This window comes from Cryptotermes secundus, unplaced genomic scaffold (genome assembly GCF_002891405.2).
Source record: "Cryptotermes secundus unplaced genomic scaffold, Csec_1.0 scaffold249, whole genome shotgun sequence".
Taxonomy (NCBI): Eukaryota; Metazoa; Arthropoda; class Insecta; order Blattodea; family Kalotermitidae; genus Cryptotermes; species Cryptotermes secundus.
This window is the reverse complement of record NW_019726225.1, coordinates 96,149-119,416: the sequence shown is the minus strand read 5'-3', so window position 1 is coordinate 119,416 and position 23,268 is coordinate 96,149. Positions and strand designations below refer to the sequence as shown.

General features: G+C 37.9%; 2 protein-coding genes and 1 long non-coding RNA gene across 3 annotated transcripts in view; 2 read left to right on the top strand and 1 right to left on the bottom strand.

Annotated features, from left to right (window-relative positions):
* The window catches only part of LOC111863964 (short coiled-coil protein B), a 6,301-nt gene extending 4,501 nt beyond the window's left edge, over positions 1-1,800 (top strand). Inside the window, exon 3 of the mRNA XM_023850797.2 lies at positions 860-1,800. Within this exon, the coding sequence (XP_023706565.1) occupies positions 860-1,002 (143 nt within the window). The 3' untranslated portion in view covers positions 1,003-1,800. The remainder of the gene's footprint in view (positions 1-859) is intronic.
* A 5,159-nt stretch (positions 1,801-6,959) lies between these two features.
* LOC111863960 (condensin-2 complex subunit D3) overlaps positions 6,960-23,268 on the top strand; it is a gene marked incomplete at its 5' end in the record, with an annotated part of 22,729 nt that continues 6,420 nt past the window's right edge. The window contains 11 exon segments of the mRNA XM_023850792.2: positions 6,960-8,728; positions 9,372-9,548; positions 9,751-9,914; positions 11,393-11,543; positions 12,821-13,060; positions 14,379-14,556; positions 15,898-16,084; positions 17,805-18,093; positions 20,679-20,850; positions 22,505-22,698; positions 22,836-22,973. Of these exon segments, the coding sequence (XP_023706560.1) occupies positions 6,983-8,728; positions 9,372-9,548; positions 9,751-9,914; positions 11,393-11,543; positions 12,821-13,060; positions 14,379-14,556; positions 15,898-16,084; positions 17,805-18,093; positions 20,679-20,850; positions 22,505-22,698; positions 22,836-22,973 (3,636 nt within the window).
* The window catches only part of LOC111863961, a 22,283-nt gene continuing 12,050 nt past the window's right edge, over positions 13,036-23,268 (bottom strand). Inside the window, exons 2-3 of the long non-coding RNA XR_002842708.2 lie at positions 22,499-22,636; positions 13,036-13,117 (exon numbers count right to left, since the gene is read on the bottom strand). This is a non-coding gene — a long non-coding RNA (uncharacterized LOC111863961). The remainder of the gene's footprint in view (positions 13,118-22,498; positions 22,637-23,268) is intronic.

Here is a 23,268-nt window from a genome sequence, read left to right as displayed (position 1 = left end):
TTTCACCGCCGCACGCTGTTCACGAAAATCAGCCATTGCAAAAACGACGATCACACAAAACAGTTGTCACTATAAACTCTGCCGAAACTAGTCCTTACCTTCTGAAGCAACGGTAGTCGGCTTATTGACTAGGAATGTTAGCTCTATGCACTCATAGTGGCAAAACATGGTACTACAAAAGCTCTGCCCACAAAAAAATTAGTTTGGTTTCTTTTGGGTACCCCATCATAATTATGATNNTTTTTTTTTTTTTTGTGGAGAGCAAAGTTCTTTTGTATGTAAAACTTGGTCTGCCACTCTAAGGCAAACATAGCTTGACGGTGCTGATATGTCGCATGGAATGTGGGACCCAAGAAAAGAATACAAAATTGTAGCTGAAAACATCATGCTGAGAGACTGCCTAAAAGACTTGGTCATAGGTGGGAGGATAATTTTAAAATGCTCTTATTGGTTATGAAGATTTTGCTGTTTCTGAACATGTTCATGTTCCTTCTGGTTAAAACAGTATCTTTTGATGCTGAATAATAGCATCTCAAGAAAACTCTCTACCATAGATTCATTTTGTTTCTGTGTGGGTTAGTTATTGTGAAATTTGAGGTTGTCATGATGGTGTCTATGAAGAACACTATCTTCTGGGATGCAGCACTGTGTAGTCTGTTAGAAGTTCACCAATGTTAAGAGGAACATTCTGCCTCCATCTTCTGCTTGCTTTTACCCTTGAACCCTGAAGATGGAGGCAGTATGTTTCTTCAACCCAGCATCACATCCCAGAAGACAGTACTCGTCAAGTTATTGTGAGGTTCACATAGAGGCATAACATGAGCCTGTCACCAGCACTAATGGGGTCATGTGATTGCAGACTTGTCGCAGCGGGTGGACAGTGTAAAGGAGGAGAACTTGAAGTTGCGTTCAGAAAATCAGGTTCTGGGGCAGTACATTGAAAATCTGATGTCAGCCTCCAGTGTGTTCCAGTCTACCTCACCCAAGACTAAGAAGAAATGAACTAACAATATTTTCTAGTTTGTTGCACCGCCTTCCCTCCATAGAGTTTATCCAGTGCAAACATGAGGACTGGTTGGTAAATCTTGATGCTCTTCTCTGAATTCTTTCCCTCACAGTCTTTGTGATAAGTTACTGAATAAGGAAGTGATTCTGTTCTGTTCTCTTGCCACTGCCGTAGACTGCATTCCTCACCCGCAGATTTCCTTTTTACATATTTTACTTGAAATATATGGCAAATACAGTGATAAATAGCTTTATTTACTTTATACTTATTACAGTAAATATTTATGAGCTGTCATTGAAGTTCATTTCTGTAATGTTAAGAACTGTACTTGGGCATGCCAAGGAGGAAGTGCTTGTTTAATTTCCTTTCCTCCATAATGATATTTTAGGAATATACAGTTTTTAAGAACGATGACTTCCTTGATCTTTAATAAGTGTGATGTGTCAGCTGTCAGCTTTATGTATACAGATTGTCTTAACTTATTCCAAATTGTGTACTGCCTCTTGAAATATAAAATAATTAAGGAGTGAATATTTGTATATAATAATATTTGAGCTAACAACACGGATGGGACTTTTAAATGGTGGTACGGCTGAACAGTGGCTTCATAATTTTGTGTATTGTTTTTGTTTCCGTTTTGTGGATGTGCGTAATGATGATTAGATTTTTATGTTTCTATTACTTTTCTGGCCAAAGAATGTTAATTTAATATGATACTGTGGTGTAGAATGGTTTATTTTACAGCAGTTGTAAATCAGAGTAATATTGTATAATAAATTGTCACACAACCAACAGATATGTTTTATTACAAGACTCTAAGTATACAAAATTACCTGTAAAAATTGAGGTGTGGGATTTAGCTACATGTAGCATGTACATTCTCAACCCTTCTTCCTCTTCTATCCCTATGAAGGAGGCATAGCATTTAATTCAGAGGTACATAACCTAAAGATTTGTATATGAAATTGTGAAGAATTATGTCAAAAATGCAAAGAAACTTTTATTGTGTTTTTGAAATATACATTTTCCCTAAAATATACAAAATCTTTCATCAAATTCTGATATGAGTATTCACTGAAGGGACCCGGTATTATTAAGGTGTCAAACTTGACTATACTGGAACTGTTTTCAGGGCCACTCAGAGAAGAGTTTAGTCTGTGCCTAGGAGGACTATCATCATCATCCTCATCAGTGGCCAAGCATTTTTTTAGCCATACCCTTCATTAGAAGATTCTGCCAGATTGATGACCTATTCCAATATGGCGGAAAGTGGTGTAGCAATGTATGACCGGTCGCTTGAATACGATTAAGAATTGTATACAGTGCTTGAATCTCGGAAGAGAAGTAGTAAGACTTGTAAAAGAAAACAAGAAATGGAAGAATAACATGAGGAATTATGTTGTTAAACCACAATAAATACCCACAGTTGTAAACCATTTTGTAGCACTCAGCGAAATAACCAGTGACTGTGATAGACAGAAGAAGTTAGAAGGAATAAATAAAAAACAGATAGCTAGAAATATAAAGGAATTAAGGAAAAATAAAATTATACTAATGGGGGACAGTCACGTAAAAGGATATGCGTCTGAATTATCGAACCAAGTGGACAAGAAATTTGAGGTTAAGGGCACAGTAATGCAGGGAGCAAGATTACAAAATATTGTGCAACTGTGCAAACAGTAAGTTAACTCCCTGACTAGGGATGATATGTTTATACTATGGGGAGGCTCAAATGATGTTGCAAAAAATGAAACAATGAATGGACTTAGTCACTTAAAAAGTTTACAAATAGGAAAAAGAATACAAGTTTCATTTTAATTACAGCCCCTCACAGGTGTGACTTAATAGACTCATCATATATTAAAGGAGAAATAAAAAGTATTCAATAGGAAAATGCATAAAACAATGAAGTTGGAGAGTAATGTGAAAATACTGGAAATTGAATTGGATAGATCATGTTATACCAGACATGGGCTTCATCTCAATGTAACTGGGAGAAATAGAGTGAAAGAGTTGATATTAAACCAGATATGGGAACTCTCAACTAAGGACAAGGGAGACATTATTGCCCAGTGTTGGATATATAATTTGAATGAACCTTGCCATATACAGGGAAGAGATAATACAAGTCCAGAAGTTAAGGAGTCTCAACTGAAAGATGGAAAAGAAAAAGAAGATAGTGAAAGTGAGAACCTGAGTGATTGTGATTGTGACCAGACAGTGGGTGTACTCAAAAATATTATAGGGAGAAATGACATCAGTAATCAACGAAAGTTAATAGAAAAATCCTCGATTGGGAAAGAGAGCATAGTAATAGAAGAAAAAGAAGACCACCTACCAGAAATGAGAATTTTTTATGGGAGTAAAATTAAATAAGTCTCTTTTCAATAAGTGTAAATATACTAAAGACTCTCTAATTCTTGTACATCAAAATATCAGAGGTCTTAGAGGCAAAATTGATGAATTGAAGTGTTCAGTAGTTAGCAATAATATAAATCCTCACTTAATATGCTTATCTGAGCATCACATGTGTGATATGCAGGGTGTACAAGTATTATTGCAATGGTTTAAAACTTACCTCCAATATAGGAGGCAAAGAGTGGAATTAAATTATATAAATAACAAATATTATTCTAACTTGGAAATTGTTGGATGTGGTGTGTATCAGGGATCGGTGTTGGGACCCTTACTCTTTAATATATACATAAATAATTTTCTCCTTGAAATAAGTAAAATTTAGGAAGTTATTATGTTTTCAGGTGACAAGTATTCTTTGCACAGCTGAAGAGTACTATAATTTAAAAACAAAATTGGATGTTGTTTTCAATCATATGTTTATGCGGTTTCANACATACTTTACATCAGCAACAATAGTCATTGCATCTCTGAAAGGGATCAGAATCCTCAGGTGACTAGCAACATTGTATGGGTCACAGCTAACATGCTTGTGGCCACTAGGATATATGTTCCTATTCACGATAGGGGTGCTGACAGGGGTGCTTCTAGCAAACTCATCAATCAACATCAAGTTTCTCTGTTTGCAGCTGGACAGTCATCTGACTTGTAGGGGACATATTGATTTTTTGCTTCACAAGTTGAACACAATTTGTTTTCTAATGNTTATACAAATTATACTCCATTTTCAATTTTTTGCCTTTTAATTTTGATGAGTACTGCAAAAATGATTTCCCAGTTCTTCACAGAGTTGTTCTGCATTACAAATTCATTTCTGTTTGTAACACTTGACAAATTTTAGCAGTCCCTGATGTCATAATACAGATGGAAGCAATAAAAACATTTGGCCTTCTGCTAGCACTGCTTACACTCTTCGGATTTTCGAATCTTCTGACTGAGTGTCAGAAGAATGAAAGAATGGCTGTTCAAGAGAAAGCTAGAGGGGTCCGTTCTTCAGTTCTAAGTTCCGTTATAGCTGCAAAAGCTTATTGCCCTTTCTATGGGCCTGAACAGACAGCTTCATCGCGGCTGAGATTCAGAGTGCGGTCTGTTTTCTGTGCGTGCTTAGTGAAATCGAATACTGTAGTTTTATTTCAGCCTATATATACATCAAGCAGATAACAACAAAAAAGGTATGTACATCGAATTTTACTATATATTTTTAACACATTAATCTGCAGAATCTGCAATAAAAGTACTGGCTCGTGGATGAGTTTGGGCATAACTCATACGTATATTCTTTTTGTTGTTGTTTTCCTAGGTATCATTTTAATTTTTCTATTAGGGCTTTACTCAAGTCTGTCTGGTAATTACTATATTTAAAAATAAATATTTAGGACTATGCATTCGCTTCTACTAGCGGCGTGTGCGCGCGCTTCCCCTAGCGGAGTTTAAATGCCCGAGTTGCCAAAACTGGGTACTTTGGCCACGACGACCTTACTCACCACTGGCACAAACGGGGCACTTCGGCACTTAAAGGTTAATAAGCTGGATGTATGTGTCATTGGTACCAGAAGGAATGACCACCTTCATATACCTTCAACACATTTATCATCCTATCAGAGAGGGGTGTATTATTCAGGCGTCAAGCTATTTAATAATCTGCCGTCAAATATCATAGTTTTAAAAAACGATAAAAAGCAATTTACGTTTGTTTTATGAAATTATTTGCAAAGTATCGTATTTTACTCTATTGATGAATTTGTCGAGCATGTAAGTGACTCAAAAGTTAAGAGTTAATAAATGGTCTGTGTGCCTGAATTACACACTGTTGAGACTTGCTTGTTGTAAGTGTAGTAGTACAGTATGTATGTCTGTTTTTTGTTATGAATTTTAATATTTTATAATATAACTGCTTGGATGATATGGCTTGCCAGTGTGTGTGGAATGGCAAGGTGTGAATTTGATTGTGGTTTTTCCACGACCTATGTGTGTTGTCCTGACAAGTTGAGCTATTCTGTCTGAGGCTTGATTTTATATTTTATTGGACTAAGGATGAATGATGTGTAGTCATCATGAATTTGTAATATGTGACATGTTTTATATCCAGCCTTATGGGGAGATGATTGGATCCATGAAGTGAAAAATAAATGTAATGTAAATGTAAATGCATCTGGTTATTACTTTTTGAATTTCGGACAACTTTTTTACAGAGCAATGTCATCAGCCTTGCGTCCAACCCCCAATCTGGAGGAGCAGGTCCTTGTATTTATGTTCTCCAGTGACAGGGTGGCCTAGTTATACCCACAGGCACCAGGTTTCCTTCTCGTCAGCTACAACTTTCACGGAGGTATTCTTACCTGCCTCCACATGGAGAAGAGAATGGTCATGGATAGTAAATTAAAATTTTTTTATAAATTATATTCCTGATAAAGTCGTATGTTAAGATGAGAATTGGCATAAAACATGAACTTAAATTAAATTATTGATATTTAATATTCCATTCAAATTCAAGACATGCTATAGCAATGGGCAAAATTATAAATTATTTTCCCATTTATTGCTTTCCAGGGTCCTACAATTTATGTGGCATGCTTACAGAAGTTACATTACTGATTGAAGTTTTAGTATAGGAAAACTGAACGTGATGAAATGTTTTACTTGCCCTGAAGACAGCTTGTATAAAGAGCATTAGATAAACAATATAACAACAAAAGCATTTTCTTATATAGCAGCTGGTTCATGTGCAAAAGAAGCCGGATTCATCTCCAGGCAGGAATGTAGTGTAAATTTTCAAAATCTGAAATTAATGTTGGTCCTCACAAGAAGTTTACTGTAGGTCATTTGACAATCTTACATTTTGGGTAATATTATTATTTTGTTTTTATTGCTAGTGGGGTGGGACTAAGTCCCTTGTACTGCGGCCACTTCTGGCCTATTGTACCAGCCCCAGATGATAGGTGAGGGCGGTGAGGGTGATTGTGGAGCAAGTGGCGGAATGAAGATTGGCAGGGGAAACCGAAGTACTTGGAGAAAACCTACCCCAGTGCCACTTTGTCACTGACTGATCATCAGAAGCAGTATCATTTGCACTGCTTGTTCCACGTGCACGATTTCCAGTCACGTCGTTCAGATCCACCCAATAATTAAACTAAGCGTGGCGGANTCCTTTCCCCTCTCTCTCTTCTCTCTCTCTCTACACACACACACACACATACACTCTCTCTCTCTCTCTCTCTCTCTCAGGTCCACGGATCCATGGATTAAATTATCCATTACTTAGTCGCCCGTGCCTATAACCAATGTAGCTATTCCGAGCATAGGATCATGCAGTTGTAAACCCTTTTTCACATGTTATCCGTGGTTATTGTTCGTGCTGTCGGTCCTGTCGGTCAAGTTATTCAATAATTTGGAGGGAAGTTGTATTAATTATCTGCATGTTTCACACTTTTGATCTCATAGTAGTAATGGGTAGCATCGGTAATTTTTGGTAACTATTGAAACGAAGCTGTGTATATTTCTTTGAAATTGAAAACTGGAAATAATGTTGACTCTGTTGTAATACAATATGATTTTGTAAAGATGGATGTTATTGAAGCAGTAAAGGGCCTAATGTTGGATACATTGGATTCTGATTACATTGAATCTGTGTGGTCCCAGGAGTTCATGGGTGGTGCAGAATTACCTGATTTTTATAAGGAATACGGTGACAAGCATGCTATTCAAGTCCTTAGTGAGGTTAGTGCAGCAGTTGACAAGTGGCAGGCCGTAGAACAGTGTACTATACGTCCAGGTAATATAAATACAGAAGAAAGGCAAGATAAAAGTTGGAAGCTGCTAATGGAACTCAAATTTGATTACAAGGCACTGTTGTCTGTGCTGTGGGGTTTCATTACAAATGGACAAAGAAACAAATATGATGAAGTTTCAAGGATTCTTTCTTTAAAAGCAAGTACTTTGTATCTTAAACTTCTGTCAGTTTCTGGAAGTAGAGTATTTCATGCATTTCATCCTTACTTATGCTTGAAATCTGTGAATATCTTAAAATTAGGAATTCTGGCGACCTTCAAACAAAAGAAAAAATCGAAGAAGTGTGGTACAGAGGCAACAGCTGAAGTGTTGACAAATGATATGGGTGAAATACAGTTGAGTGTACAAGAAACATCTTCGCTACTAAATGAACTTATGATGGTACTGTGTGCATTGCAATTATTTGTAACCAAGTTCTCTTTGGAATCACAGGAAGAACTGCTAGAAGAAATTGTTAAAAGACTAACCGAAATTACTAGATTGGAAGTAAATACATCAAACTTCATGACATACCGCAGATTGAATAGATCAGTTATGGATAAGGGTGTGTCATCTCTTGCATACAGTGCATATGAATGCTTGAAACTCTTGTGCTCTCCACAACATGGTGATTTAGAAGACATTGTTATTATTATCATGAAACATCTTCTCTCCAGTGTTCTTTTATCTGATCATGATTTGTCATTTCGTGAACTGTGCACAATAAGAGAACATGCTGTGCATTTTATTAAGTACTTACTCTATACCTTGAAGGATGTTACACACAGAGGTATTACAATATTCATCCACCATGTGTTTACAAGGATTGGTGAAAAGGCTGAAACCCGCCAAAAAGGAAAAGAAACCATAGTTGATATAATGAAAATTATGCCATACAAACAATACACAGCTCTAGTGAGATGGTTGTTTGATTGTGCCCATAGTGATAAAGCATCATATAGACTTCTTGCTGTGGAGGTGATATCACAACTCTTATATGAAGAACCACAGGTTTCAGCCTCTATCAGCATTGCTTCAGGTCATGATTCCTGTGTTTCTTACAATAGTGGTAGTGATGCAAGCACAGAACCTGGACACCCACAGGGCAATAGCAGTACTGACAGCAGTCCATCTTCAGCATATTGTGCCAGGGAGGGTGATATGTTGTATAAATATATGTTGGCAGTTATATTTGCTCGATGTCGTGATTCATCAGGAACTGTTAGAGCTAGAGCATTATCACTTCTTGTACAGTGTATGAGATCTGATAATATGGTAGTGTGCAGTTTATTCAATGAGATATTTGTACTAAATCAGCAGTGCAGTGGAAATGAGAAAGCATTCATGAATTACAAACAGATAATGGTGGCATTAGAAAAGAAAAGTGCAATGAACCCACTCCCAGGTGCAAGAGTGATAATTGGTGAATTTAAAAATCTAGCTTGTGATAGTAAAGTTAATGTGAGGAAGGCAGCATTGCAGGCTTTGGAGAGCATCATGAAATTGAACAGAAGCTGGCTAACAGAAAATATTTTGGAGGTTAGTTTCATTTTTATATAGTTCAGAGGTAAATAAAATTTTCTCAGTCTGATCCCTGCTGTAGTATAGGTATTAAATTGTGTAGAGACAGAACCTCTGTTGTCTCTTTATCTAAGAATACAGCCTTGTTTACAAGGTTACAAGGTTTACAAGGATTGCATGTCACAGGTTTGCATTGTGCCATAAATGACTGTATTTATATGGAATGGATAGTGTCTTAGTTTTTTCTAGTTTATTTTATGACAGTGTCAGTATCCAAGATTATATAGGGTAGAATGGTATGTTGATTTGTTAATAAAGCTGTGGAAAGTATTTGAAAGGAAGTCCTGGAATTTTTCTGGAGGTTCTGACGAAACAACAAGAAACCTTAGTCATGTACCTACCGATAGAAGTCTGGCACATTACGGCTACATCATTTTGCTTGGTGATGTATCCCACTTACAGATCTTTGATGCCATCATTCTGAAGCTGCACTACGCCAAGTGCTAGTCTGTTCTGAAGTTTGCTAGCTTTATGTTTTGTGATGAGTTCATTTACACATTTTGTTTTTCAGTCATGGTAAGTGAATCCTTTGGAAACCAAGTTATTGTAGCTGTTTTGAAGAATTAAAAGGACTGTTATTATTAACGACCTAACCTTACAGATGTTGGGATCTACTTGCCGAGATCCTGCAGTTTCAGTTCGCAAGGAGATGGTCCAGATCCTTTCTGACTTGTTGCAGCAATATCCTGATGATAAAAAACTTGCTAAAATTTGGGCAAAATGTGTTGTACCGCTTGTCTTAGATCAAGAAGGGAAACTTCAGGAATGTGTCTTGAAGGTAAGGACATACGAGTACTATGAAATGCAAAATGAGTGGGTGTAGCTGGCAATGTGTGTTTTTTGTGACTTCTTATTAACAGTCTTTGTACCAGTTAAACTACCTCATCGTTGCACTAAGTGTTATCAGATGAGGTTGCTGCAAGGTGACACAGAAGCTGCCAAACATATGAGCCATAATGCCATAGCAGCAATGTTTCCAGGTGATGAGTCTGGTGATTGTAGATAACTTGACCGAGTACAGCAGGCAGCAGGACAACATATGGTATGCCTTACCATGGCAGCTACTCACATATATTGTGGAGTTTAATCTTCATGTCTGCTTCATGAAGGCTTGTGAGGTATGGGTAAAGGAAAAGGAAACAAGGTAAGAAAATGTTTTGTTATTTTATTATTAAACAACTTGTGCTTTTGTGACTGAAGAGTTACAGAAAAATCGTGGTTTATTACTGCAGTTGTATGCCCCTAACTTTCCTGTGATTCACCCTGTGTTCATGCTCAGTATATCAGAAATATTTCAGGCTGAATGCTGTGCAGTGTATAATACAACCCAATATTTCCCCATCATCTGTGACAGCTTTTGCACGTACTTCTTATGTTTATCAGAAGATGGCAAAACCATGTATAATCACTTGTCATGGGTTTCTGGGTGCAGTAACAGTGTAAAGGAACATGAATTGAATTTACAGTAAACACTGAAGTGAAGGGTACTATCTTCTGTAATATAATGCCCTGCAGTCTGTTGAAAGTCAGCTGACGTTTCAGAGGAACGTGTCACCTTGATCTTCGGGATCAAATAAACCAAGCAAGATACCAGCATGTGAAAGTAGGCGGCAGGTCAATTCTTGGCTTGCTGCTTGCCTTCACGCTGGTATCTTCCTTACCTAATTGGACCCTGAAAATGGAAGCCATATGTTCCTCTGAAACATCAGTTGACTGTCAATGGACTACACAGCATTATATCCCAGAAGGTAGTGTTCTTCATAATCACCACTGTGAGAACCTCAATTCCTACATAACTATGAAGTGTTTAAGACTTGCTAATTACTGTTTTACCCTGAAGTAGAATTACTTTTTAGACTGTTTTTCTTATTAATTTATAAAGATAGATAGGCTTATAATGTCTATGTGTGTATGTGTCCATTTGTGTTTGCCCTTCCAACTGTAACATAAGAACCAATGGTTGGATTTTCATGAAACTTGGTATGAACATTATTCTAGTGTTGTTTAATGTACAGAAATTATGTGTGGTAATAACTGACTCTGGCAGTAGGAGCCATACATTCAACAGCCTTTCAGCTGTACCTTTATCCTGTTCAGGTGCTTCTTATTGTCGTAACATATTCTGAAAGCCTTGTCCTCCCTTTTTTGGGCTTCCAAGCGTAGCTTTTCTTACATTATTCTTCTTATGTAAGTACAGTTGAAAATAATACAGCAGCTGCCTGCAGTTCGTAATTACGATCGTGTTTTTTAGTGAGAACTAATGAAACATTACAAATAGATGTGTAAAAATGGGTTTGTAGATCATAAATGTATATACAGATACTGTATGGATAATTTTTTGTATGCTGTTACACAGTTTTCAAATGTAACATTATACCAAAATCTTTGTAACAGAAATCTGTTCAAGTGGGAATTGTACACAGATATGTATCGCTCTGAGTGATACAGCTGCTATAGACTGTCAGTATAGCCGAAAGCATTAGACGAAATTTTAAGCCCATTAGTTTCTTCTCGTTAAGAATTTAGAGTTATATGTTCACAATAAGAGGAACTTTGTCATTAAAATCGCTAATATTTGTACTTACCTATTGAAAAAGTTGTTCCTTTTTATGGTTTTTATAGAAATAGTTTGGTGAATGATTTGTGCACTCACGTGGGCACTGAAAACAACACTCCAGCATGGATTGTTCTATACTGCTTGTCAACACAAATGGATTTCAAGAACCCCATGTTTGCAGTAGAATATTATCGACAAACTGTTACTTCAAATGAGGTAAATAGACAATAACTAAATTTTCTCTTGTGGAACTCTAAACTTCATGGTGAGATCACAAAATACAACACTGATTCTCATTTTGGAAGTTAACATTCGCATTGGAGACGGAATAGTCATTGTGGTGGATAAATGTAGAGTACTGTCATCTGGGATATGTTGCTGCCTTCTTGCTGGTTATTATTTAGCCCTGGATACAGAAGCAGTACATCTCCCCTAAATGTTTGGAAACTTCTACCAGAATACATGGTGTCACATCCCGGAAGGTAATACTCTTCATTTAAATGCCATGATGACTGTTTTAAACCGTGAACATGTTGGTTAAGCATTGTGTGACCAGAAGCAAAGAGAAGGCTGGAAGAGCTGTAAGGATTCGTGTGAACTGCTATGATATGCATAAAGTCAAATGTGTAACTATGGCTCATTCTTCCCACTAACAGAGAGTTTGTTTATGTTTTGATGCAACTAATGTTTCTAGATAAATATGAAGAAAGCAGTCTTCTGGGATTTGGCACCATGTATATGTGGTGTTAACCACATATACCTCAAATCTTACCTAGATAAATATGTTGCCCGAGGCGTGATAAAATGCTTCCAGAGGCAAGAAACGTTTTTATTTATATTTTTACATTTTAATTTAATTTTTCTGGTCTGATCCAGAATTAAACTTTTTTATTTCTACTCACAGCTGAAATAGTCTTTGGAGCCTACCATCAGGGTATAGTTAAATTTAGTAGTCTAAAATGGCATTAATGCTGTAGATAAAGGATCACTTTAATTGGTGAATTTCTTTGACCTCTGTCTAATTGATAGCTCTTGTTGTTATGGCAGATGTGTTTATTATATTCTAGTAGTCTGTGTATTTTATGTGTAAGTTTAATGAATCATATTTACATCTGGAACTAATTTTTTAGATGAATTTGCATCCCTGCAGAGTATTTGTGAAATTACACTGTACACATGAAATAACTGCAGAAACACATACTGGATTTTCATGAAATTCCACTTTGGTTGAAGTGAGACAACTGTAATGGGCACTTTACACTAGGACCTACATGCATTTCTGTGCACATCTTGAGCTTAACTTGCACAAAACTTGCAAAATATTTGATGGACCAAAAAGTGCTTGGAACAAATTTATTGAGAAAAATTAAACACACGTTATGCACAATAGATTTTCCATGGGTCTTATGGTTTTTGAGATAGTTAAACTAAAGGAGCAACTGCACCAGAATGTAACAGTGAGCATATATTACCTGATTCGTTGTGTACACCAGGGATCAGTGTCTTTGCTGGTGATTGTCCTGGAAGTGTTGCTGTCATGTTGTGGTAACCTTCCTCACCATGTGCAGAAGGACATGCTGCATGAGCTCGTGGATGGATTGTCTAACTTCAGTGTACAGAGAGAGCTGATCCGTCTGAATGTGGAGATTGCTGTTCAGCTTACTCATCATTTGGTAGAGTCAAAGAAAGAGGCTAGGAAGAAAGTGAAGTCCTGGACTGGTGACCTCTTGCAGGTGAGATGTGTTTCTTTTTTCAGATGAGGATGCATGCATTTCCATGCATCTCTTCCCCTGCGAAATGAATCACTGGATTTAAACTGAATATGGTACTGGGGGTTTGCACGTAAGTGTATGCGAATCATATTTTGGGGCCATATTGTTTTGCCTGTTGTGTTTACATGACGAGTAAATTGAACATCATTACTTTTCTGAAAAATTAATGGCAATAAAGTACTTGTTTTGAGAAATGAAATATTTCTGGAAATAATTTTCTTAAAATCTTTCAAGTGATGACACATCAACTTGAGTGTGTTCAGGTGAAATGGAATATGATTCCTCACAGGAGATTTTTAGTTCTGGGAATCTGAGAAAGGCTGTTTAGTGCCAATTCATGCAGTTGTGGTGGATTAGTCATTTTTTATTATTCAGATCTTTCTTAATGTTAAGTGGCTCTGTGGTTTTGTACCCACAGTCACTTGCGTTGACTTACTAGCTGTGTTAGTTGAAATCCTTGAATCAATGCCATGACCATCATCAGGTAATTGTCTTCTGATGAATTTTAAAGATGGAATTAAAAGTATGAAACTGTGGCAGATTTAGGATTACTGGGTGTTAGGATTTTGTCCATCATCTGGTATTCTAAAAACACAATAGAACATAGCAGAATACCAGTTGATAAAGTCCGAGAACCTAGTACTCCTGAGTGTTATACCCCATCATTAGAACCCTTCAGAATCTACCAGTAAGGTAGATGTTCTAGTATCCACCTCAAATCACTTAACGAAGTGTTTTTTATAAGCAGAACCCTTCAGAATGTACCAGTAAGGTAGATGTTCTAGTATCCACCTCAAATCACTTAACATAAAGTGTTTTTATAAGCAGAACCCTTCAGAATCTACCAGTAAGGTAGATGTTCTAGTATCCACCTCAAATCACTTAACATAAAGTGTTTTTGTAAGCAGAACCCTTCAGAATCTACCAGTAAGGTAGATGTTCTAGTATCCACGTCAGATCATTTAACGAAGTGTTTTTTGTAAGCAGAACCCTTCAGAATGTACCAGTAAGGTAGATGTTCGGGCTGCACCATAGCTCAAGCAGTTAGTTACTAAGATGTATGAAGTATAATATGTTTTTTAACTTTATCAGTAGTGGAATTTGTCACTCTCTGCAGTGTAGTGTTTCTACTGTTGAATGTCTCTGTCAACAATAGATTTGTTTCTGCTGTAAACAGATATCAAGGCAGAGTTTTCATTTGGGGTACACCTTTTAGTTCTTATTAGGCACTGAAGTTCAGTGAGCAACTGTTCGTTAAAAAGGAATGCTGATTTTTCAGAGGTCACAGTTGTATCTGGAGAACACACTTAAACGTGATTCAACAAAGGTGCTTGACAAAGATCAATTTCTGTGCCACCTGCATACAGTGGGGGAAGTTGCCATGCATAATCCAAGGCAATTGGATGAGAAGACATTTCGGCTGCTTCAGCAGTTCCTCTTCATTTCAGATGCAAACAGTAAGAACTGATTTCTACATTTATGAATCTTTTATTCAAAGATTAATGTTCTCCCAAATCTTAAAAATATGGAGATGATGTTTATTCCCCTCCTTTTCTTCTGCATGTGTTTCATTATGGCATGTATGTATTTTTGTGGTGTAAATTAAAAATTATTTTGTCCCAAATCTCTGTTTATATTCTGTGTGGCTTTCAAACATCAAGGTATTAAAATGTGAGAAATTCATAATGTGATGTGCCACACAGCCATACAGTGAGGCTCTCAAAAGGAGTAAGCAGTATTCTGCGCAATATGCCCAACAGAAATTAATGTATCTGTTATAGTACTGTCTTGTAATTCACTCATCCTTGTCAGTCCTGTCCACAAGCTTGTATCAGTGTTACATTCCACAGCTGGTAACATTTATTAACTGGATTTCAGTCTCTCATTACTGTGGTGCTGGTGACCACGTTTGAACTTGGTGGTAATGGGGTTTAGTATGTTGCAAGCAGTGTGCCACTAGGCCTTCTGGGGCCTGCTCAACCATTGCACATGCCAGCGCAGCTGTGTAACACGTGGAGATAACACTGATTTCTGTTTTACATGGTGAATGTTCACTAAAATCAGTTTGATTCTGTTTGCATAATACCTTAAAACAATAACACCTCCCTCACTACCATTGTAGCTAGCCAGTGAGTGACAGATGGTATCATAATATCCAATACTGAAAACATGGTTTAGGTTCATTTCGTTTTAGCATTTAGTTCACATTTTCAAGATATTGTCATGTGTTGGGTACTTCATGCCATTTTGGATCTAGTGAATTTATTGAACACTCGCTCTTACATTTACACAATTTACAATCTCACAACTACTGCCATTGGCAGTATCACAGTTACTTCTCCTGCTCTCGGCTACTGCTAGGCTTTAACTGCACTTGGCGACTTCACGACCCGCACTGTGTCACTCCTAATCACACACTCTGCTCACATACTGCTCAGCCAGCTTTTTATACTGTCTTCTGTTGCCTCATATTACCAGCGGTGTCCCCTTGTTACATCACCACGGGGGAAAGGGACGGAGTGTTGACTGGCCTGTTACTGTAGCAGCGGCAGTTGCTCCGATGCTGTTACGTCACTGCTGGAAAGGGGGTGTACTGCATAGTGCAAATACGTCACGATATGCTCTTCACTCAGCATGACAGACCAAGTTTCACACCCGTGTGAAACAGTTTCTGTATTAGTTCAGGATTAAATTTTCCCTTTTGTACTCTCTTGTCACATTCAGTTATTCCGTATATATAACTGTTTGCATCTTTTGTTTATTTAGTTCCATTATATATAGTCATGATATTTGTACAGGTATGGGAGATATAGCCGCAGATCCAGTTGCCAAAGCACTTACTGTTGTAACTGTGGGCAAGCTGTGTGTGCTGAACCAGATGTGGGCAAAGCAGTTGACAAGGCCACTTGTGAAGCTGCTCAAGATAACACAAGATTTGCCCACACTAATGAACATCATATATGTGCTCAGAGATCTGTGTGTGCGGTAAGTTCCTAGTAGCAAACAAATTGCATCATAATATATAGGTACTTAATAAATTAATAAGAGAAACATGGGATATAGTTTAAATATTTGGGAATGACAGTAATCTCCTGTCTAAAAATGTAAATAAATCATAATTGTTTGAAATTCACATCCCTTCACACTTGATAAAGATTAAATAGGTTGTGTTGCTTCTTGAATTCCTCCCAAATAGGATGTTAACAGAGACTGCAGTCACCACGTTTCTGATCCTTATCACTTGATGATCCTAATTAATTTAATATTATAAAAGCAAAATATGCCGGTCACGGTAGCCGAGTGGTCTAAGGCATGTACTGTCTTTGCTCGCTTGGAAACCGGGATCGTGGGTTTGAATCCCACTCAGGGCATGGATGTTTAGTTTGTGTGTGTGCCTTTTTCTGTGTTTGTGTCCAGGTAGAGGCCTTGCAATGAGTTGATCACCCACCCAAGGAGTCCTACCAAATGTGTAAGATCTAGAAAAAACCGAAGTGAACAGAGAAGTTCATGGAGGTAGGCCTAGGCCCACTGGGGCTGTAGTGCCAAGGAAAAAAAAAAAAGAAGCAAAAATGTAATACTTTATCATTATACAGTGAAACGTTGGTAGTAAAGGTCCCTTTCAATTTGTAAAGTAGTAATTTTACTTTTAAAGTGGGTAATTATTTCTTTTTTACCCCATAAAGATAAGTTAAAGTTGTCCTTGTGCTTGACTGATTAAGCACTATGCCATGAAGGCATATGGGGGAGCAGATGTATAGAGCCACATTTTCTTTACCTCTGCACTAGCTGGAGGTGAATGATCAGCTTCATGCCTTGGCTGCTTTACTGCCAGGGAAAGAACCCTGAGTACCCACTGGATAGGAGGCTGAGTGAGCCCCACAGCTGGTCTGGACAACATAAAGCAGAGAAAATTCTTAGTCCTACTGGGACTCGAACTCTGACCTCTCAGTCATCCAGCCCGTAGCCAGTTGTACTGACTGTGCTATCTCATCTCCCGCTCTACCCTGTAAATAGATATTTTATCCTGTTATCTGTACAGTACCATGACTCACATTTGTCCCTAATAAGTTTGAACTCAATAGTTTTGTAGATAGTTTGGTGTGGACATCATTGTAAGGTATTCAACCTTCATACTGTTTGACTCCCTACCATCAGTACAAATGATATGAGTGACAGCCATGCAAATTTCTGACGCAGGAACAACACTAAAGCTACTTTATGTAGAGTCCTAGAGTTTTGATCTTTGAAATATGTTGCTGCTTATATTAAGATTATGTTTTGTGCATTGTATAAGAGCAGCAAGGCAGCCCAGGATACAAACATGGTGACCAACACAAATTTTAAGTTATATTTGATACAGGTGCGATCAGAACACTGAATTATATAAATATTACTATATAAGTGACGCTAATCTCTTCACATGGATTTAAGCATTTAAAGGGAAGTGTCATGAGTACCACAGTGGCCCAGTTTCAGTCTGTGGTGGCAAAAGTGTTACTGGTGCAGGTTTTCTCCAAGTACTTCAGTTACCCCTACTGGTTTTTCCACCAAATGCTCCACACCTGTCACCTGTCAGCTGGGGCTGGTACAGTGGGTCTTTTAAGGCCTAAATACCAAGGGACTCAGCCTCACGCTACCCCAAGAATAATAATGATAACAAAGTGTCATAAGTAAATTTCCAGGATTTGTGTTTGTGATTTGACAGATATGGGGCCATGATGGAGCCGCATCTTCTCAGCCTGTGGCTATGTCTGAAGGACACAGTGGTGCAAGTGCGAATCACTACACTGACATGCCTCGTGGAGCTTCTTCAAGGAAACTATATCAAGTGCCGTGGTGCCATGTTTTTTCATCTTCTAAGTATGCTCTGTGACTTAGATGAGAATGTAGTAGAACTTACTACCTATTTTTTGCGAGACTACCTGGTGGCAACAAACAAAAACATAATGTATGAACATTTCATTGATGCTCTGTTTCACTTCAATGGCTATCAAGTAAGGTTATATACCACATTTACTCAACATCTTTCTATATTAATAGCAGGATGTGATATGTATCAAAAACTTCATTGGTTCTTTTAGTTTGATAAGATGTAACTTGGAAGTAAATGTTTAAAGGACATCAGAATTAGGTCATCTGCTTGCAGTAGGAAACTGTGGTTCTAAGTGTTTAAGATTTGACATTTTCATAGCAATAGGATTCACCTTGTGGTTTCCTGGATTATGATGCCATGTGATCTGATTAGCAGACACCAGCTTTTCAGTGGAACTTATTGCTTGCCTCCATCTTGTTACTCTTCCCTCCTTTTACGCAGGACTCATTGCCCTCTTGAAGATCCATTCCTCATTTTGTCCATTCATGGATCTGATTGGTAAACTCAGTCTTCCATGACTGGCTTCTTTCACTCTTTTTCTGTATAACAGTCACTTTCTTGACTTAGCTCCCTGCACCCCTGATGAAGGGCACTGTGTGCTTCTATAATATTTGTAGCCACCTATCACACTGCATGCCATCATAACCCAGAAGATTTGGATGTTCAAATCATTACTTTTATAAAGAGAAATCAGTAAATAGGTCAGAAATGGAAATAAAACAGCTGTAATGGACGTAATAGGTTTCGTAGGTGTATCACAACGCAGCAACATAGTCTAGCTTCATGAGAGTCTAGGTAGCAGATATGAATGTGTATGTTCAGAGGGTGTTTTCAGTAGTCAAAATGGCGACTATACTTAGTATACTACCGAAGAGCAGAATTCTGTTGTGAAAAATTCTGAGGCAAAAGGGATGAAATCCAGAGGACATTCATAAAGAAATGTTTCCTATTTATGATGGGATGTGTTTGTTGCGTAAAGCGGTTTGCAACTGGATTGAAAAATTCTCTCAAGGACATTTGAAAATTGCAGATGATGCCCAACCAGGTTGCCCTGCCGAGATTGTCAAAGAAGCAACTGTGCAGCAGGTGCTAGAGTTGATTCGAGCTGACAGGAGGATAACGATAGGCAGTGCAGCAACTGCACCAGGGTGTTCCCATGGTAGCATGCAGCATAATGCATGATCATTTGAAATTTTGGAAACATCCCAGTTCACTTTCAACTAAAAATTTTAAGCTTATGCCATCAGCTGGGAAGGTTATGCTTACTGTGTTTTTGGATTCTCAGGGAGTACTGTTAGCCCATTTTCAGGAGCATTGTGAAAATATGAATTCTGCATCGTACTGTGAAGTTCTGTCAGAGCTTTGGGATGCAAGTCACAGAAAATGTCCAGGCCAACTGGCAACAGGGATACTGCTCCGTCATGACAATACCAGACTCCATACAGCCCGAACAACCCAGGAGAGAACCCAAGAACTACAGTGGGAACTTCTTGAACATCCACCCCTAGTGAATTCCATCTGTTTGGTCCACTAAAAAGCCATCTTGATGGGGAATGTTAGACTGATGATGAGGTTGAAATGGAGGTGCAGAAGTGACTGAGACAGTGATCAAAAGACTTCTGTGGTGCAGGTTTCACTGTGCTGGTAAAGCAGTGGGACAAGTGTATCTGTTAGTGGAGGATATGTTGAGAAATAAATGTTTTTTCCAGGTTCAAACATCACATGTTATACGTTTTATATCCATTTATGACCTATTTACGTACTGTCCCTCAGACTTTGTTAGAATGTTTTTCTTAAATTTTATGCATTCTCTCCTCTTATTTATATAGTAGACTTGGTGAGAGAGAAAGGAAGTTAATATCAGCTGCCACCCATATATGGCAGAGCAAAAATATCAAGCAGTGGTTGAACATAAAGTGAGAGATCATGTGCGTATATTTGCATCTGTGCAAGTACCCTGTACTGTCAGTTTTCAGTGTGCAAATTATCCAGTCTGTTGTGTATATGTACCTCGTTTTAAGTGCATTTGCAACTATGACATATATTTTCATTATATTTGAGAACTTTGTGAAGAATTGTCAAGCCGTTTAATTTTTAATTTATATTGAATAATTGTATCTACTACTTTATTTGAAGACCTACATGCTTTTCTGCACATACTTTGAGCTAAATGTGTATCAGAGCAAAAAAAATTTTCCAGCAGGAATAGTAGTAGGGGAAAATGAACCACACATTTTATGATTAGTACAATATTTTCATAACTCTCATGACTTGAGACAAGTGGACAAATTGGACCCTCCACATACATTCCAAAATTCCTATACTCAACAATCACCATGTTATCATGATCACATCTGAAACTTTGATTACCCATTTTTTTGGATTATGCATGCCTCTTTATTTGCATAGATAATTGGTAGTATACAGTATGCGGAGTGATAGTTCCTTGTTCTTTTTAGCTTGGAAATTGTGCAGGGGTTCAGAGGTATAATTTAATTATGCTAGCTGTTTAGTAAAGCCCACGTGCATAAAATGTCACAGTATCCTCTAGTTCCTTTACATTCTGTTACCTCACTGATGCTAAGTGAGGAAGTGAATTATTGGAGCCTTGAAAACATGAAGGGAGAACCTTGATCTTCCATATTTTCCCACGTGTGAGATGTAACTGCTATATGTGAAATGTTAGTATTGTTGTGATGTTGCAAGGGTCATGAAGTGTATGGCAAATGTTCGATGACAAGAGAAGAACGGGAGAATTTTCTGATGAAAGGAGACAAGTTCAGGGAGAGCAGGGAGCTCCTCTACGGATTCATGTTGGAGAACATGGATGATGAACATCGCATGCTAAGCAGAAACAACCTTGTGATGAAAGTGCTTGGTAAGAATGGATATAATTTTGACATTTCTGAGGCACAGTATCATTTCATGAAGTAACACATTGTGACTTTATAATTTTCTGTATTTTTCTGCAGTCTTCTCTGCAAACCTGAACTTGTTCTTTTGTGTCTTTCCTTATAGGAATGATTATTTTACAGTAGAATAGAACTCGTAACAGTTTACGTAAATGCAAAATATAATACAGTTCTGAGGGCATTTGCAGGAAACATAGTGTTGGAAGTTTAAAGTAAAAGGACATAGGATCTACTGAACTGACTAAATCCATGGAGCAGAGCCACGCTAAGATAATGGTCACTCACCTAGTCACCATCATTCACAGCTGTCAATAGGATGTGGAATATGTGACACCATGTAGTTTGGTATTGTGACGTGTTGCGCTATGCAGGACACCCCTCCCCCCGCCAGCGGTGATGTGGCCAAGGGATGCCGCGGTTGCTAGGCAGCAGTAAACAACTCCTGACAGCGTTGCTAGCAACAAGCCACCAGACAACAGTGGTGCCTATTACATGGCTGTTTTCTGTGTTGTCCGGAACGGGGCTAAATAAGGAGCAGCGAAGACTATTCAAGACAGTTACAGTTCTCAAGTTCTTGAGTTACGAGTTACGAGTCAGCCAGGCAGTCAACCAGCATTTGCAGTCTAGTCTTTGTGATACTGCCAATGCTAGTAATTGTCAGATTGTAATTTGTGTGATTCTAAGAACGAATGTGAAATAAAATTCGCTATATCCAGTAAGGCGTGAAGTTATTTGTCGCGTTATACACCCAACACGTGACAATTTGGCGTCAGAAGTGGTATTGGACTTACACACGTGACCAACAAGTTTTGAACTCAAGACACGTGACAGTATATTACTAGAATTTTGAAGTAACCTGTGCCTTCATCTTCAGGGTAGAGAAGGGGTGAAGATGGAGGTAACAGGTTCCTCAGAAGTGTTGGTAATAATATACCAGACTACATGGTGTCACATTCTGGAAGAGAGTAAGTTTGAGAAATAAACTTGGCTCTTATAGAACTTGCAAGATAATTTGTTCAGAAGATTCCACCGCTCGACCTTATCCTGACCTAGATGAATCCAGTTCAAACCCTCCCACCTCACACCCCCTTTCTCTAATATTATTCTCCAGTCTACACCAAAGTCTCCCAAGTGGTTGTATCCCTTCAGATTTTATAACTAAATTCATGTATGCATTCATGCTACATTCCCATTCAGCTCATCCACCTTTATTTGATCACTGTAATATTTGGGGAAAAATGCGTATTTCAAAGCTCCTCATTATGCGTCATCTCCAGGATCCCATTACGTCCTCCTTAATTCAAACTTCATCTTGGCATTCTGTTCTCAGATACCCTTAATATGAGTTCTTCCTTTATGGTGAGAGCATATAAAATATCAGCTAAGATTCTAGTTCTGTATATTTTAGGCTTTATGTTTTTAGATAGACAAAAAGACAGGTCATGAACTCTGTGCTATCAACCATCTCCCAAATTCAATTTGTTCTTAATTTCTCCATGAACATAATTTTTATTTGTTACTGTCATCCTCAAATATTTGAACTTTTCAACATATTAAAATTATTTATTCGCTATTTTTATAGAAAATACTGAATAGTACTGCATGATGTTATACCTGCAGATGGTGCTTCAGAGGGTCAAGTGAGGCTGGATGAAGATGGTGAGAACGTGGTCTTGGACGCTATACACATACTGAATAGCAAGCAGATATGTCTGAGTGCGCTGCAACAGGAATGTGACGAGGATCCTGCAGCTGAGAATATAGATAAAGTCACAAATATATTAGTTAAGGCTAGAAATAAAGCTATTGGAGAGGTCAGTACTATTCTCAACAGTCATATACCTTATAACAGGCATCCCCAAATTCTTTTTGTCATAAACATGCATTTCTGTGGCTCTGAGAATATTGTAATGTCAAATTTCATTAATATTACATGTTTTACTTGTCACAGTGTGAGAAGAAGAATATGATTGAGAATATTGTACCAGTTGTCATTCACCTTAAGGCAGTGCTCCAGGAAAAATACTCTCGTCTCGTCCCTTGTCTCATGCAGTATGTCAGAGACATGATGAAGGAGTACAAGAATGAGGTAGCCTAATGTAATCTTAAAGAAAGAGAGAAATGTTGAGGCATCTCTTCTGTATTAATCGACTTTTCAGATATCCATCATGCAAAACAAAAGACAATATACAGGGTGTCCCAGGAGGAATGTGCCAAACTTCGGGAGGGTGTTCCTTATGTTAAAGTATGCCGATATAACCCAAAACACCTATGTCCAAAGTTGAACGGTTACGGAGATAATGGCCAGAGAAGTGTCAAACTTTGACCGGGGTTACACACTTGTTGATTACAAAATAGATATTAAAACTGGCAGGAATATGTGG